We start from the raw sequence: 18,419 nt of genomic DNA on the forward strand, positions 1-18,419 counted from the left end.
TTCAGCAAGATTTTCTTCAAACACTGACAGTTCTTTCATGTCTTTCCTTAAAGTGTTCTACAGGCCATTCGGAAAACCATCTGTGACTGGGAGGGAGCCAGGGAGCCCCCTAATGATCCCTGTTTGAGGGGAGAGAAGGACCCCAAAGGAGGTTTTGATATCAAAGTGCCCCGCCGTGCTGTTGGCCCTTCAAGCACACAGGTCAGATGACGCTGAAATGACAGGTTCTACTGATGATTTGAGTTTTTAATGAAAGGGATGTCTCAGTTTATTTTCACTTGTTCTGACTGTTGTCTCTTCATCCTTTCCTGACCTGCAGCTTTACATGGTACGAACCATGCTTGAGTCTTTGATAGCCGATAAGAGTGGCTCCAAGAAGACCCTGCGCAGCAGCCTGGATGGCCCCATAGTCCAGGCCATTGAGGACTTCCACAAGCAGTCCTTCTTCTATACCCACCTCCTCAACTTCAGTGGTAAGAAACCACTTCCATCCCCTCCAACTGAAAACATTCACGTTCACAATCAAATTTCAAATCACTATCTCAGGTTCCTAAAAGAGCTACTCTACGTACCACACTGTTGCTTGTGCTCTTACAGCCTGTTTGCTGTTGCTGTAAAAATGTCTTCATGGTGATTAATTTCTTCTCCTGATCGCTTCTCAGAGGCCCTGCAGCAGTGCTGTGACCTGTCACAACTGTGGTTCAGAGAGTTCTTCCTGGAGCTCACCATGGGTCGCCGCATCCAGTTCCCCATCGAGATGTCCATGCCCTGGATCCTCACTGACCACATTTTGGAGACCAAAGAGCCTTCTATGATGGAGTTAGTGCAGCAAACACATATAGTCATACATGTTTACTATTATTAATCATCCAGATGTCTTTTTCAGAACTATTTTTGACTAATTTTACCATTTTTTTCTAGATACGTGTTGTATCCATTGGATCTTTATAATGACAGTGGATACTACGCTCTTACCAAGTTCAAGAAACAGTTCCTGTATGATGAAATAGAGGCTGAGGTACAGTGATTTAGACCTTAATCTGATACTATAGCCCAATCTGATTGATCCTGTTTTAACCCATGTTTAAAGATGTAGCTAAGATTTTTTTCTTTGTCTAGGTGAACCTTTGTTTTGATCAGTTTGTCTACAAATTGGCTGATCAGATATTTGCTTATTACAAAGCAATGGCTGGAAGGTGAACTTTCACTTTCACTTATACATTTATGGCTTGACAAATGACTTAAATAGAATTCCTCCAATATTTCAAAGTTTCTGCATAAAGCAATTAATAAAAAACAAAGTCATTCAAAGTGGTTTATGTGAATGGTGCATTATTTTACAATGGTAAAGATGGGAACCAGGGGTCACAATGACTACAGTGCAGCCATTTTTATTTACAACATGCTATTTAAAATATCCAGTCTACCACACATCTTTTGAGTTTTATAAATAATGTTACTGGTAATAATGTTAATGGTAAAACAGTGGTAAATCTGGAAAAAAGGTTTTTTTGAGTACTGTTTTGTCTTACAGTACCCTGCAGGTGCCTGTTTGCTCTGCACATATTTTAAAAATACATTTTAGGCCAAAGCAAAACTATCATAAACAAAAGTCTTGGAAACAGGGCAACATATTTGTAACCATTTTGTGTAATAAGTTTAAAGACATGAAACGCTTTGGACGTCTGGTTCCTATCACCGCCACTGGAAACTATTCGGAATCTGCAAGTTTCTCTAGCGTGGCGTTTTTCATATCAACCCACTCTGAATGATGTTGTTTACACGATTTCAGTATACAGAAATTTTAAGGCATCTATGGAATTCTCCTTTAATGTTGAGTGTTTGGTCAACCTTTGAACTTTATGAATATGTGAATGTTTGTGTCTCAGCGTCCTCTTGGACAAGCGCTTCCGGGCAGAGTGTAAGAACTACGGTGTGATCATCCCTTACCCCCCCTCCAACCGCTATGAGACACTGCTGAAACAGAGACACGTGCAGGTACAGCTTTTTGACTTTTGTGTCCTGTAAGAGTTTGTCTGTAGTACTTTATAGCTTAAAGTAGATTTAATTGTTCTGTTGTGAGGAAAAATTAATAAAGTTTTTAATCAGAGTATGACAAATGCATGTGTATGTGTGTTGACAGCTCCTGGGTCGCTCCATTGACCTGAACAGGCTGATCACCCAGAGGATCTCAGCAGCCATGTACAAATCTCTGGACCAGGCCATTAGCCGCTTTGAGAGTGAAGACCTCACGTCCATAGTGGTAAAAAAAAAGCAATGCACTGCAGACTGAGTGTAGTTTTAATAAAGAAACCTTGATGGTGCATTTAGTTTATTACAGTGTTAAATGTATAAATTGTTTTGAAACACATTTTCTCTCTTTAAAAGTATTCTCATCATCCATACTGTGTGTATGCATGTTTTCCAGGAGCTCGAGTGGCTTCTGGAAATAAATAGACTGACTCATCGGCTGCTTTCCAAACACATGACCTTGGACAGTTTTGATGCCATGTTCCGGGAGGCAAACCACAACGTGTCTGCGCCGTATGGCCGCATCACACTACACGTTTTCTGGGAGCTCAACTTTGACTTCCTGCCAAACTACTGCTACAATGGCTCCACCAACAGGTCAGTGTTGACACACTATAAAGTTCAAGTATATGAAGGATTAGTGTTTAGTGATTAGTTTACCAACAAAATTTAGAAAAAATAGAAAGCATAACCCCTCCTATTTTCCGTTTTGTTTTTATTTTACCGCTTGTATAAATAGTTCCAGCTGTTACATTTGTGTATTCCTGTTTAATTCTATTTCCACTATGAAACAGGTTTGTGCGCACAGCCATTCCCTTCACCCAGGAGCCTCAGAGGGATAAGCCTGCCAATGTTCAGCCTTACTATCTGTATGGCTCTAAGGTATGTATTAGCGCTGGTAGACTTTATTTATGAATAAAGTGATGAATTCATGAAAATGTATATTTTTTTAAACTAACTTCATATATAAAAAATAACATTGTTTTTTGTAGTCAATCGTAATTAATTAAGGATAATTTACTCAAATTTAACCCGAAAGAAAGATTTTTTTTTTTTTTTCATTTAAAAGGCATTTTGTGAAATTAGCTGTAATAGTGGACAAAATAAGCTTCAGAAGGTATTTATTACTTTAATAATTCATTATTCATTATGTTGAACCCATGTAAACAACTGATACTCAGGTTAAACGCAGTTTCCTGTTTTCATCACAAACGTCCACTGAGAGCAGCAGAGGCTAAGTGTCCACTAGGATCGTAGCCTTTCTCTCTCATGCCTCTCTGTTGTGTCTTGTTTTAAAGTGAATTGTAACCTTCTACTTTGCTATTGCTTTTGTTGGTTTCTCTCCTGCAAACACTGTGCATTTGCACATAAACCTTATATATATATATATATATATATATATATATATAATATTATATGTCTGTTTATTACAGCTCTTATGAAGTTTAAATGAAAGTAAAATGTAACTGTGTTGTTCATTGTGTCTTACACTGTGCTATTCTCTGCTTGGCAGCCTCTGAACATCGCATACTCCCACATCTACAGTTCCTACAGAAACTTTGTTGGTCCCCCGCATTTCAAAACCATCTGCCGTCTCCTTGGTTACCAGGGAATCGCCGTGGTGATGGAGGAGCTGCTGAAGATTGTCAAGAGCTTGGTACTGTATATTAGTTTCCTACCAGTAGGGTCTTTATTGTATTTCTGTACATTTGCAGTTTTCTGTGTACGTAAATAATTCTCTAATCGTCACAGCTTTGGTCAAACTTGTGCACAGTGGTTACTGTGCTCCATTCTATATTGATTTGCTCTCCAGCTCCAGGGTACAATTCTGCAGTATGTGAAGACTTTGATAGAGGTAATGCCAAAAATCTGCCGGCTGCCTCGCCATGAGTATGGATCACCAGGTGAGATGATAGTCACCATCTTTTTCACTGTAGGGCTGAAACGGTTGTGGGCGCAGAGAGTAACCGTTCCAATGGCATTTCCACCGGCACAGAAAATTTACATTCTGTGCTCAGCATTGTTTCCTCGGCACAGGTGGCTAAACATGCTCAGTGCCAAGGAACCATTCAGGTGGACTGGTTTAATAAGAGAAGTATTCACTGAGTCCTGCCTCATCCAGTATTATTTCAAAGCCAAAAACATTCCAATAATTCCAATTTGCACACACAATCGCCAAATAAATATATTTCTTTTTTTTAATCTGCTGTGCTGCTAAATTATGACTAGCAAATATCAGAAAACACTACACACAACAGTGGATCAGCAACAGCTCACAGGCCACACACCACAAAAGATGTTGGGCTAACTGATGCTTTACTCACACATGACCTCTGAGGGAGCAAAGTTGAGTGGTGTTAGAGATACAGTTCACTGAAACTGAACATGTACTGTGGTGTGTGGAGCTGTAGCTTGCTGGCTAAGCTAGTTCTAGCACCTAGTGCTAACTAATAGAATGGTGTTCTGTTGTGTGTGGAGCTGTTAGCCTGCCTGTTATCACCAAGCAGCTCAAAAGAAAAAGAAACCATAACTGGTCTCACAAGTCAACACGGAATGGCACAGCACCAGCCGTTCAGCTGTACAGTAGTAAACTCCTCTAGGGCTCCTAGAACCCTGAGGGTGCTGTGGTAAAGATTTGTTCTACTTGAGTTTTGCAATAATGTTTTGTAAAGATGTATACCAGTGACTTGAAGACTGGCTCATTAATGCCATTTTCAGATTGGATAGTAGATTCACATTTGCTTAAACGCGTTTCTGTCTTTTAATGCAGAAGCAATCATGCAATCTCCTATAAAGCTTTTCTCCTGTGTAGTTTTTTAGTTTCATGATTTATGTGGTTTTCCAGGTATCCTGGAGTTCTTCCACCATCAGCTGAAGGACATCATTGAATACGCTGAGCTGAAGACAGACGTGTTTCAGAGCCTAAGGGAGGTTGGCAACGCTATCCTTTTCTGCCTCCTCATCGAACAAGCGCTGGTGAGACCCTACACTTTACTTACCTCTTCACTTACCTGCCTGTGTAGCTGTCTCTCTCTTTTACTCTCTCTCTTTCTCACCACTTTCTCTCTCGTACTTTCTTTTCTCGCTCTCTCACTGTTTTTCTCTGTGTGTTTCTCTTTCTTGGGGCTGGGGCTTGTTGTTTACGTGTATTTTCTGAGCCAATTTTTTTCAGCCTGTCAATGTATTTTTCTCTCTTTCTGTGAGTCATTGCAGCATATTGATCGTTGTTTATTTGATGACTCATTTTGTTTAGGGCTCTGTCTAACTGGGAATGAATTCTTGTTTTTTTGTAGGAAGCCGTAGGCACCATTGCTAGACTCTTGTAAATGTATTTAACGTGTGTCGTTTATCCCTCAGAATTCGACTTGTTACATGTTCTGTGCTAAATATCTTTTGTTTTGGGATGGAAATGAAAAGATCTTCTTTTGATGAGACGGTTTACTATGTGTATCTGAATGTGTGTATGTGTGTTTCATTGCTCTGCGTGTACCAATGACATGTCGGTAGAAGATAGTGCTGCCATCTGCCTCTAAAACGCAACTTTATTTCTCATTACACGCTGGCAACAACAAAAGGTGGTAAGGAATTAGGTCTAACTCATGTAACAAAACCACACAAAGACTAATAGCACACTGTCGCTGGTCGCTGTACTTTTTCTTTTTCTTTACTTACTCACTCTGGTGCCCTACTCTGCCATGGATTCAAAGATACAAAGAGCAGAATCCCCAGATGAGAACATAAGGACCATCAGTTCCATCTCATCCAGCTGAAATATACAAAACATTACTCTTCTTCTGCATCCATGGCAGTATAGGACACCACTTTCTGGCTGCTCGTGATGTCCTGTACTGATGCACATCTGCTTTCATGCACTACTCTATTCGATTGACTGTACTTCTCTGATGCTTGTCTTTTCTCATTTCTTTTCTAAATATGTCTTTTTGGAAGCATATTGAATGTGTGGGCCGATCATTGCACGCTGATCTTTCATTGACATCGTTCTCATCAGGGTGCAAGCCTACCTGTTGCTTGGTTTATTATTGTGTTTGAAGTGACGTCAGAAATCGGTGTGCACCTCATTTCACTGAGTATTTTGCTGAAACTAACTACGTCTAGTGCACTTTCTCCCAGGACCAGATGTGTACAGTCATGAGGAAATAAAGATAGACATATTGCCGTGTCTTAACTGGAAAAATGATTTAAAAATCAGGGTCTGTAATGAAAAAAGTATTTTAGAATGATTCCTGATTTCAGTCTCGTTGAAATCTGATATGAAGTGGGCACTTCTAGCTAATCAAATATACATGAACCAGAACAATTTTGTTTAGTAAAATAGTCAAAAATACCTTCTAACTGTTCTGGAGCTACAGAAAGGCATTTGATTGAGATTACTGTCAATAAGGAGGCTCTACTAGTTACACTAAATATAAGTATTATTTTGGGTTTCGCTATGGAGCAGGAATTTCTCAAAAGTTTCAAAACCAGATTCTTTTATTGAGGCCAACCCAGAGTCATTAAAGCAAATAACAAAGGATTTTTTGATTCCATATAGCCAACATCAAACAGTAACAGAAATAAATTGTAAATCAAAACAAGAAGTTACTCGTGAAATTTAGAAAGCTAGCGGAGCATTTTCAACCAATGTGACACCAGCAAAAGGTAGATACCAAAAATTATTGGTTCATTATTAGAAAAATATACTTGGTTGTGCGTTACATTCACTAGTGTCTAGATAAATAACTAACTCAAAACGTGATTTATTGCCGAGCTCAGGGTTAACACAATTGTCAGAACTCGTGTGTCTAATAATTTTAGCAAAATAATGATCGGTGGGCAAGTTTACTGCTAACAGTTCAAATTAAATGTCAAAAGGAAATTGATGCCAGATGTTTTAAACTTGGATCTAATTTTGATAAGGAAAAAGGGAAATGGGATGTTTGGGACCTCTAGCAAAGTTGTCTAGCAGAAGTCGACCTCTAACAGACATCTAGCAGAATAAGATGACCCCAAGCTATGCTGACAGAGCTTTAACAGTAGCTTTATCATCTAAAAATCCAATCAGACCACACTAGTCCTGCTGAATATAAGGATTCTGCTGCACTTTTCAATGGCTTAGATTTTTGAACATTTTGTTCCATGAAGATATGGCAATGTGAATTGTTGGGTGTTTGTTAAAATACACCAACTGTGTTTATTATTATGACTTAGACTAAGATACGCTCACGTTTGGAACCATTCATACAGAAAACCATTTTTTCTTAGCGCTATAAACTTCTGCGCTATAATCCTTTTCAGGTATTTGTATTTTATACTTTCTTTATATTATATGCCTGTGTGGGAGAGTTTATAGTCAGTAATCAGCTTTTCTGCAAAGTTTAAGAAAGGAAAATTCTTCAAGACATGCAGTAAAATAGCAATACTTAGTCATTTTATCTCATATTTATGTGGAAATAGTATTTGATATAAAATGTAGGAAAATCTGGCAGAATATACTGACTTCCAGGCTAGCCAAGAGTTCTGGACCAAATGGCCTTTCGACCATTTAAACTGTTCTCTCTCATATATTCCACGTTCTCATACGTTTAGTACATTATCACTGGGTGACTGTTTCATTTATTGCACTTCTGTGTGTATGTGGGTTGTGAGTGTTTTGACATTGGAACGTGGGTTCACTTTTGTATATGGAACAGTTTTGTTGCTTATCATGCTTTTTCTGCCTATATGTTTAACTTTAGTCCCAGGAAGAAGTTTGTGACTTGCTTCATGCGGCCCCATTTCAGAACATCCTGCCTCGAGTCTACATTAAAGGTGAAGAACGTGATCTTAGACTTGAAGGGATTAACGATTCTACAGTTATTATACTCTGCTCTTGGTGAGATGAGTACAGTAGCTCTAATTATTGATCGTGAGGTTTAATCCAGTGCTGCCGTTTGGTCTGCAGAGGGCGAGAGGTTGGAGGTGAGGATGAAGAGGCTGGAGGCGAAGTACGCTCCTCTGCATTTGGTTCCTCTCATCGAGAGACTTGGGACTCCACAGGTGAAACACCTTCTGTACTCCAGTCCTGTAAAGGTTTTAATTTAGGGCCAGACTGAAATCACAGTTAGAGTTACAGATTTGAAGAAGCTAAAATGTCAAGAACTGCAAGCACTGGCGGATATACTTTATATAGTGTGAAGTTCCAGTGGCTTTAGTTGCTTTTATGCTTTACTGACTTCAAATTTCTGGACTCAAGTATTAACATCAAAAAAAGCCTTTAAACCTTAAAACTTGTTTCATGTTTTGTGCCTTTCATTTTGTCACACAGCAAATTGCCATAGCACGAGAGGGCGACTTGTTGACCAAGGAACGGTTGTGCTGTGGCCTGTCCATGTTTGAGGTCATCCTCACTCGCATCCGCAGCTTCCTGCAGGACAGCGTGTGGCGTGGCCCTCCGCCTACCAATGGCGTAATGCACGTGGACGAATGCATGGAGTTCCACCGGCTTTGGAGCGCCATGCAGTTTGTGTACTGCATCCCTGTGGGCACTCACGAGTTCACCGCAGAGTATGTGATTAACATTAGCAGGATGTGTAAAGCATAATGTTATTGTTTCCATCAGCCCAGTTTTAAGTAAATGTAGCTGTAAGTGGCCATGCTGAGTGCAGTGTCTCTGCCTCTGTCTATAGGCAGTGTTTTGGGGACGGACTGAACTGGGCTGGCTGCGCCATCATTGTACTGTTGGGACAGCAGCGACGCTTTGACCTCTTCGATTTCTGCTACCACTTGCTCAAGGTCCAGAGACAGGACGGCAAAGATGAGATCATCAAGAACGTGGTAAGTGATCTCTTTGAGCTAATGGAACTGAATATGGGCATAATTGCCTTAGTGCATCAGAAGCATTATGCCTTACAGGACTCAGCAGTGCCTGATTGGCTGATATGTCAAGTCACAACAGCTATGTTGAAAATTACCTTTCCTGTCTGGCACGCTGATGTTTTGATATTTTTGGAGACAGCTGATTTGGTGTACTGCGTACTTCCTATTGCCGTCATTAGCTTTCATGTCCAAACACCACCTTGCTATGGAAATAATGGTGTAATCCAGTTGTGCGTTAAGTCTAGTGAATCACATTGCTTGTTGGTAATTGACTGTATTGCAAGGCTTTCAAAATGTGGAGGAAGAAGGAGTAAGAGCAAAAGTGAGTGAGAATCTTTATTCCCTTTCACAGTTTTCTTGGGTCAAATTGACCAGTCCACACTGGAGATGTTTTGTAGTTTGCAGGTCATAACTTAACACAGCTGTTTATAGACACCCTGACTAGATTGTTCTGAAAAATCCCTTTGTCATCTTGCTTGTATGAGCAATAAAGGTAATTTGCTCATCTGGGGCACTAGACACATGTACACAGCTAATATATGAAATACATATATAAACAATATAAACAGTAGTTTTACTAAAATATTGCAGAAGATACACACCCATGCCCTCTCATACTCAGCTTAATGACATGACTCCAATTTTACACAGAATATGAGTAAATATATAGTAGTAGTAGTAATGATAATAATAATAATAATAATAATAATAATAATAATACTCGGATGCAAAATTTTGGCCTTCTGTGGTCAAATCACACTTTTGATTTACAAAAAAAACAAAGGATCTACAGAGAATGTGCTGCAGTGGTATCCCAGGTGGTTGTTAAGGTGTTTCTAGGCCATTGCCTGGCTATCTCAGGAGGTCGCTAAGGTGTTGCTAGGCCTTTACTGTGTATTCCCGGTGGTTACTAAAGTGTTGCTAGGCCGCTGCTATGGTATCCCATTCATTCCTATAGGGAACACTATAAGTTGAATCAGTTAAAATTATACATGCAGCCTATTCAGGTATAGGCTCAGTGGTCCTGCAAGTTTCATAGTTCTTACTTTTAAAGCTGTAACATTGCAAATTTTTGAGCATAGAATAATAATAAAAAGAAAATGAAGAGCAGCAGTAAGTTGGCTTTTTTGAGTAAGCTTAATGAAAATGCAGAGTGAATATTATGACAGTATAATATCTGTTATATCATTTGTTTTGTTTTACTTTTTTTCAGCCCTTGAAGAAAATGGCAGACCGTATCCGAAAGTACCAGATCCTCAACAACGAGATCTTTGCCATTCTCAACAAGTACATGAAGGCTGTAGAGACGGACAGTTCCACAGTAGAGCATGTTCGCTGTTTCCAGCCTCCTATACACCAGTCCCTGGCCACCACGTGTTAAAGCAAATGTCTATCACTGCCCCACCTTCCTCTGGTGGGGGATGCTTTGCAAATATGAGCCCTTGAAAGGTGAAGGTCCTTTACAAGCATTTTTCAACCACTTTTCTTCAGTGGCAGACATACCTCCACGCTTGTCCCAAGATTAGATTGTCAAGTGATGGGACAGCTTTATCCCGGCTGTCCTCTGAGCCTTCAGTCTCTGCATTTAACACCCTGAGACGATTCCTTAGACATCAGAGCAGGTCCTGCAGATCTTTCCTGAATCTGTCAAAAACTTGTGCGGTACAAATGAAGTAAAATAGCATTTATGTTCAAGTCAAAATGAAAGAAACTTACTTAAATATAACTATTAAATTAACCAGAGCGGATATACTAGTTGATATTGTGAATTTTATTATTTTATTCTGTTTTTGAAGTCTTAAAATGTTTCCAACCCAGACACTTGTGATCTCACTATCTCACTGATAGCAAATGAGCCTTAGTTATTTTTATTTTCTTTCTCTTTGCGATGACTTCTTTTTGCATGAACCCGCCTTTCAGCAGTCCACTTCTTCACTCAGATCCACAGTATTGCCCTGAATAACTAGGAGCATATAGAAGTAGATTCATGGACACTAAAAGCTTAATCTAGTTTCCATATTTATTTATCAGCCTTCACATTTTTAATCACGTTTTAAAGAGATTCATTTTCTTCATCACTCTGGTTTTTCTGAATTCTTTTTACCTTTTTTAACTTCTACTTTTCATTGTAAATGTCACTGTTGGACAAAGTGAAGTATTGAGCGTGGTACTTGTTCTTTTTTATTATTATGTAATATGTATACTCAGTATTTGCCTCAACTACGGAAAAGAAACCCCACCTATGGTTGCACTTAGTACCATCTCAGTTTCTGGACTGCTTGTCTGAGTTGTTTATTCAAAGTATGTGCTTAAACAGTGGAGCTGTTGATCATTGTGAACTCACAAAATCTTAATTTCAGTGCTGTGTTGAACGGAGAATGAAGGAAGGCTTTTAAATACCTCTTATACTGCATCGGCCTGAGCACAACACAGACTCTGTGAGGAGAGGCCGCTCGTGATTTTAGGGGAAATAGCCACTATTTTAGAATTGGAGTTACAAAAGCTCAGCATTTCTCTTCATTGGTTATAGCAGTGTTATAAATAAACATTAAACATTCTAATCCCTCTTTTCTGTATATAAAGGCAATTACGACAAAGCTACTGTTGTGAGTGGATCCTCATGAATTCATCTCCTTAACTTTGTTGATCTTTTACTTTTTTTTTCTTCTCTTTTTTAAGGACCTGGTAAAGTCATAGACCCTTTTCCAGGATTCTTTTCATACATACAGATGTTTTTTTTGTCCTACTTGAAAGGCTTAATTTGTTAATGATAATGGGGAAAAAATGAAGTGAAAACTTTGAGGCTTTGTTTTTAATCCCTAGCATGACGGGTGTAACTTATTGTCATCCTGGATCTTATTGTGACATGGATTTTTGTTCATATTGTACGAGTGATCATGTTTTGAAATACAAAAAAAAACACGAGAAAAGTAATAAGATGTACAACAAATGGTTCTACAAAAGAATTGAGAATTATGTTGTATTTCCATGAAATAAAAAATAATCTAACTGGACTTCAGATTTGCTCTTGATGTAACATTTTAATGATTTCATTGTGTTACATATACTTGAGTGCATCTCAGATTATGTTACTTCATCCATGTTTCATTTTATTTGGGGTAAAATGGCACAGGTCCTGCTGCACAGAAGTCGTTTTAACAGGATTACTTCTCTACTTTTCAATGACTTTATTCCAGTTAAAAAAACAGCATTTACAGACAGTCTGCCTGTGTTTCTTATAGGGCCAGTTTCCTGGATTTTAGGAATTAAGTTTAGTCTGCACTGTTAGAAATAAAGGTTCTGTGCAGGTACATTTCGTGTTCATCCAGATACAGACAATGTAAATATACTCACAAAGGTACAACAGTGATTTGAAGATCCAGTTGTGTGCCTTAACTAGGTTTTTCCAGGTGAAAAGTACATATTTATATCTTTTCATGACCTGATGTTTCAGAACAATCAAATAAAAAGCCTGGAGAGGAGACGGGGTGTGTGGAGTCAATACAACTTAGAAAATATAATTATGTTCCCTGACTAAAGGTACTGAGCTGAACCCTGGAGGGTACCACCCCAGTGACAGGTTCGTATCTTTTTCTGAGAGTGTGGGTCAGGGAAACTGGCCCATAACAGATGTTTAATCATACAAACACTCACATTCGTCACATTCAGCACTCAAAATGGCGAATTTTGCCGAAATGTGACGCTCACGCGAACCGTGTAGATCTGAGTTTTTGGTGTAGGTAAGATGGGGGTCTACTGCCATCTCTCCTCTCCCCAAACACAGCATAGCGGCACTTCAGTCATCACTCGGCCAACTTTGAAATAAAGTATTTTTATTCGCCGGTCAGAGCTGAGAGAGAAAGGGGAAGGGGGTAGTTCACATAATCGGGTTTTTTCATCAATAGCTTTGAAACGGTGGGCAAAAATGTGAATATGTGTAAATTATCATTGCTAAAAGCAACCAAGACAGTCCGCTTCCGTTTAGTTTTCGTCTAAAATGGATGTAGAGCAGTTTGACTTCTGACCGTCAACAAATTACGTTGCAACTGGCGATAATCGGGGTCCAAGCACAGTGCGTTATTATCGATCGCGTACAACAAATGACAGGCGAAGCTTTTAGAATGATCTTTTTATAACAGATGTTGGGTCTCAAAGGAAGCCTGCCAAATTTCGTACATATTGACCTTTTGACCCTGGTGTGGGTTTTTTTTAACAAATAAAAAATACATGTAAAACAGTACAGTAAAAACAGACTTATAGTTGCATAGTTTTTCAACTCATAAAACAAAATAATTCCACAGAAATGACCGCTGTATTTTATTCTCTGAATTTGTTAAAATAGCTTTTCTTCTCTTATAATGGTGCCATCTGAAAATTAATTTCTGAACTTGCCACCTTCTTCACTGCTCATGAGATTTAATGTCTCTTTGCTTGTAGCTTTACAAATAAGGGAAGTGATTATAGGTGTCAGCTGTGCATCAGTGATATGCGTCAATATTAGAACTGATTAGCAGAGCAGGAAAACAGCACTCAGTGCTGGTGTAATGAATGACCTGTCTCCTCATCCGTCTCACACCTCGGCCAGTGCCGAATTCACTCTACCTGTCAGCCTTGCGCTGAAAAAAAATAACACTTAAACGAATGCAATATTTAGCAGTCTGCAATAAATCAACATTGCTTATGAAAACTAATTTGGCTTTTCACAGCTGCACCATGATATTTTCCTCCTTTTTTGACTTTGTTAGTTCAGGACTAATGAGTTGGGGGTGGTGGTGAGGGGTGGGGGAGGAGGGTGGTGCTTTCAAATAGTCTGCAGAGTAAATGTTTGCTTTTCACCAATAAAAATGACACCCAACACCCCCAATCCGCCAAACAGCTGTCTCTCACAATGAGGAGAAGGCTGGAAATGTGGAGGGAGAGAGGAGAGGAGATGAATTGTAAATGACTAATGGCTAATAACACAAAGATCATTGCTCAGTGCTTGGAACTGGACATGGAAATGGAAATGCACAGAAACATATATATATATATATATATATATATATATATATATATATATATATATATATAGAATGATAGGACTGTACCATTAGAAGTATTTTTTCAGGTCTATTGATCGACATTTTAAAGATCCATTTGTTAACAATATAATCAGATAATTAATAATGATAGCATCATCAAATTTATTAATCATTTAATGTGTATTAGTTTATTTTATGAAAACATACTGAAAAAAGCCCAAAACTAATCTAAGATTTCGAAGGTGAAAATTCGTTTTTAATTCACTGTAAGTTCCTTACATATTCAGTAATTTCCCACCAAAATTCATTCTACTTGTTTTACAGGTTTCTGTCTCGTGAAAGCGGCCATTATTACATTAAACATACAATTTGCCATTTTTGCCATTTTTTCAAACTGAGATGCTAAAGGTTTGTGAAAGGTTTGTTTGGTGTTCATTACCAAAATACCGTTTGAGCAGCTGTTTCACTGGTTTCATGCTATAAACTGTTTTTTGTTCTCTTTAATTCATGTAACTAATCCCAGTTTAATTGTTCACACCGTTTACACTTAGATACTAAATAAAGCTTCGATGATTAACATTAATGAACACATTTTACAGCAGAAACATTAGGCTAAATCTAAGATAAATATGTTTCAGCTGTTTAAATTGAAATATGCATGTTTAAATAAATATAATTCTGTGAGAGGAGCTCTCTCGGCGCAATATGCAGATTGCAGCGCGCGGAAGGCGGAGTGGGCGGGGCTTGGCGCGGTGGGCGGGAAAAGCAGCGAGGAAAAAACTCTGAACTCTGATTTCTGTGAGAAACTCCAGCAGCTCCGACTACAAACCGAGAAGAAGTCGAGCATTTCAAACCTCAGACTTTATTTCATTTAATACACTTTATATTTAACCTGTTTAAAACAGCGAAATATCCACAACGTCCAGGAGGCCTGAAGACATGATGGGCGGAGTGAAACAGGAGAGAGGAGAAGAATGGCCATCATTCTACTCCGAACAGGTAAGTTCAGACTTCCTTCCACTAAAACTGTGTCAGACCGAGTTTGTGACGGTTTCAGGACTTTTATATATTATTTTCATGTATCGATAGTCTGTTACCTCTAAATCGGCGTCATCACTTACTGGCCGTTAAGACTGTCAGACGTGTTTGTTAATGAAACTGTGGTAAAAGACTTAAAGACATTTTATTTATTATTTATTCAACACCTTAGCATTTATTCAAACCTAAAATCGGCCTTATTACATATTGGGTTGTACTGCATTTTTATTCGAAATTTTACGTTTAACTAAATGGGCTGTAGTTTAATGTTTATTTCACTATAAAAATAGAACACAAATATTAAAAATTACTAATCGCCTTTATAAGTGTGTAAATTATTCCACTAGTTCGTGTTGATGTATTTTGCTTATTTCGGTTAAGTCGAAGCCGAGTCGCGCGACCAGCAGCAGTTACAGCGGAGCACTGAGCTTGCTTTACCTATAAGCTCTGATGTCTAAACTAGCCGTTATTTAGCGAGGCTGTTACTAAAAAAAAGACTAAAATAAATATAATAATATTATATTACATTAAAATAATATATAATAAATGCAATCTCATGTGGCCTGGGCACACTTTTTTAAACAGTTATTTAAATTACAGGGGAAAATGTATAGACCTTAAAACGTATATGTATAAATCCCATATATGTATATACACTCTAACAGTGATGTGTTAAATATCAACACACTTGTGTTACCTGTTTAAACACGTTTTGTGTCATATTGTTTTCTGATTTAACACAAAAGTGGCACAAAAGTAACACAAACTGTGTTTTCTGTAAGTGGTCACAGAAATATTTCAGCACATTTTGTGTCAAAAGTAACTCAAAATGTTTTGTCTCCAACTGAACACACTGATGTGTCTAGTAAGATACAGAATGTGTTTTTTTTAACACATCTGTTTTTAGAGTGTATAAATGGAATATATACAATCTATTTATACTATGGATGAGTGAATGGATGGATGGATGGATGGACTGATAAATAAATAAATAAATAAATAAATAAATAAATAAATAAATAAGGTTGTTTTAAAAGGCAGTGAATGGCTCTTCAGATCAGTTGCCTATGCTTCTTGCATCTGTAGGTTTCCCATGCAGGAGTGTGTGTGTGTGCGTGTGTGGAGTATGTGTGTGGTCCGCGTGCACTTCATTGATGGACTCCGTGATTGTGCTCTGTGCTTCTCGTGTGTGACTTCCACATCGCACGGCCTCTTAACCAGGGAGGCGTTTCTGAGAAACACTGAGACACAGGGAGTTAAAAAGGGCAGAATTATTAGTCACAATGTGCAGGCAAAAAATGGACAACAGAGGAAAGCAGGCACATTTCAAAAGAGCCCTCTGTCACTCCCTCTGACATGAAACAGCAATAAGGCAGGACGGTGAGTGACTTAAAAAGGAACAAAACAGGGGTGAAAAGAAAGAGCGGCCCAGTGGGATAATGGGGTTATCAGCAGGGTGGGTGGCCCGAATATATTTACATGGAGTTACCCACAGCCAGTAGGGTAATAGAGCCAGGGACAGAGCTCTTAAAGGAGGTGTGGACTGGCAAAATCCCAATTGACATAAAATGCAAGATCACAAGCTCAACTGAGGACTACATAATGCAAAAAGAACTGATCAGACGCTCCTTTTGAGTCAGTGCTGTCTTATAACACCCACCAAGCAACAGGCAATCAAAGGCCTCTGTCACATTGCACGCTTCAGCTTTGATCCCTGATCATGATCTCATTCTCTGTCTCTGACAGAAAGACTTGACTGACTTCTCTGTACCTTTCAAACAGTTTTTCCCCTATTCATGGATAATAATATGGATAAATGACTTCTCGTTTCAGGTTTACTGTGGAACAGAGAGTCTGCGACTATGCAGTGGGGCGTATTCCTCTCCTGAGGATCCTTACCACTGCTTCGGCCCACAGAGGGAATCAGTGACAGGAGGAGATGCAGGGAGACTTGAGGGCCCATCAGGTGCCCCGGTCCAGCAGCCTCAACAGAGATGCCCTGAGACGGATCACAATGGATCAGAGTTTCCTGACCTGAAATCTGTGTACCGGCGAACCTTCAACCACTCCAAGCCACCCTATTCCTACATCTCACTGATCTACATGGCCATCCAACAGTCACCAACGAAGAAGCTCACTCTGAATGAGATCTATGACTGGATCCGCCAGCTCTTCCCTTACTACCGACAGAACCAGCAACGCTGGCAAAACTCCATCCGCCACTCATTGTCTTTCAACGACTGCTTTGTGAGGGTGCCCAGATCCCCAGACTCTCCAGGAAAAGGTTCCTTCTGGACCCTGCACCCAGACTCAGGTAACATGTTTGAGAACGGCTGCTACATGCGTCGCCAGAAGCGTTTCCGGTGCTCAAGGGCAACATCACCACCCTCATCCAAAAACTCATCCAAAAAAGTGGACGGGGAGCTGGTGAAAGAGGAGGGCAAGAAGAAGAAGTCGGAGGTTAAAGCTTCTATCTCTTCATCCATTTCCCCTGCACCTGCACAGCTTCCTGTCTCAGTGGCCGTACCCCAAGCTATGGATTGTTCTCTAATGCCAAAGTCACCCTCAGCTACCCCACCCCAACACACGCTGACCCCATTTCCTCCCCCACTTACGGATCCCTCTGCACACCTGCCCACCGTATCATTTCCCAGCATGCCCACAGCCAGCCCTGGGCTTCAGCCCACCTCTTCCCGCCCCATGGAGCCATGTGCTCCTGGGGAACCCTTCTTCCACCAACCCCTCTCCATGGCCCCGCTTATGGACTTTCAGTGTTATGAGGCTCCTATGAGTTACCCTGTTTACTACCCATCATCAAACTCCAACCTTCATCACTACAACCCATATCTCACAGGCAGAGAGGAACCCTCGTATGCAGGAGACTCCATGTACTATTCTGGACTCAGCATGTGTCCTGTGCCAGTTCTAAGCTCCTCCTGAAGTGTTGCTTTACCAGACTGTCTGAACTACACTCTTAAAAATAAAGGTGCCAAAACGATTCCATTGAAGAACCACTTTTGGTACCATAGAGAACCTGTCAATGGATGCTTGAAAGTACATTTTATAAATGAGATTTGTGTGAGTGTGAAAAACATTTTAAAAGTTTAAAGAACCTCCACATGATGTAAAGTTTCTATACCTATTCTATACTATTGAAGCATTTTCTTTTTTATTTAAGAGTGTAACACAGTGCTACTTGTGTACTTTTTGGTCCTCTCCTTGAAAATGCTTTGTCTGTTTTGCTGTACATATTTCGAAATATTAGATAATAAACAGGCCTTCAAAAAACTAAATATGGTTGGTCTTTATTTGACTGGACAGTGGTGGAAAACATTTGAGTCTCTGTATTTCACTACTGTGTTTAAGTATTATTTTGGGAGATTTGTGCTTCACTTAAGTATTACTGAAATTATATATTTATACTCTTACTAAATTTCATTTCCAAAAAAAAAAAAACACTTTTTATTTTTTACA

General features: G+C 39.3%; 2 protein-coding genes across 2 annotated transcripts in view; both read left to right on the forward strand.

Moving 5' to 3' along the window:
- Positions 1–10,795, forward strand: part of cyfip2 (cytoplasmic FMR1 interacting protein 2) — a 36,403-nt gene extending 25,608 nt beyond the window's left edge. The window contains exons 13-29 of the mRNA XM_036569010.1: positions 54–201; positions 320–473; positions 663–819; positions 922–1,018; positions 1,120–1,196; positions 1,890–1,998; positions 2,144–2,263; positions 2,429–2,628; positions 2,826–2,913; positions 3,545–3,688; positions 3,845–3,935; positions 4,877–5,007; positions 7,767–7,839; positions 7,973–8,067; positions 8,336–8,574; positions 8,697–8,844; positions 10,100–10,795. Coding sequence (XP_036424903.1) covers positions 54–201; positions 320–473; positions 663–819; positions 922–1,018; positions 1,120–1,196; positions 1,890–1,998; positions 2,144–2,263; positions 2,429–2,628; positions 2,826–2,913; positions 3,545–3,688; positions 3,845–3,935; positions 4,877–5,007; positions 7,767–7,839; positions 7,973–8,067; positions 8,336–8,574; positions 8,697–8,844; positions 10,100–10,267 — 2,239 coding nt within the window. The 3' untranslated portion in view covers positions 10,268–10,795. The remainder of the gene's footprint in view (positions 1–53; positions 202–319; positions 474–662; positions 820–921; positions 1,019–1,119; positions 1,197–1,889; positions 1,999–2,143; positions 2,264–2,428; positions 2,629–2,825; positions 2,914–3,544; positions 3,689–3,844; positions 3,936–4,876; positions 5,008–7,766; positions 7,840–7,972; positions 8,068–8,335; positions 8,575–8,696; positions 8,845–10,099) is intronic.
- Positions 10,796–14,731: 3,936 nt separating this feature from the next.
- foxa (forkhead box A sequence) lies at positions 14,732–17,973 on the forward strand. The gene is made up of 2 exons (XM_036567886.1): positions 14,732–14,906; positions 16,779–17,973. Exons 1-2 carry the CDS (start codon positions 14,847–14,849, stop codon positions 17,883–17,885), a joined length of 1,167 nt encoding a protein of 388 aa, XP_036423779.1. The 5' UTR covers positions 14,732–14,846; the 3' UTR covers positions 17,886–17,973.
- Positions 17,974–18,419: the final 446 nt, after the last annotated feature.

Source organism: Colossoma macropomum, unplaced genomic scaffold (assembly GCF_904425465.1).
Source record: "Colossoma macropomum unplaced genomic scaffold, Colossoma_macropomum, whole genome shotgun sequence".
NCBI classification, from domain to species: domain Eukaryota; kingdom Metazoa; phylum Chordata; class Actinopteri; order Characiformes; family Serrasalmidae; genus Colossoma; species Colossoma macropomum.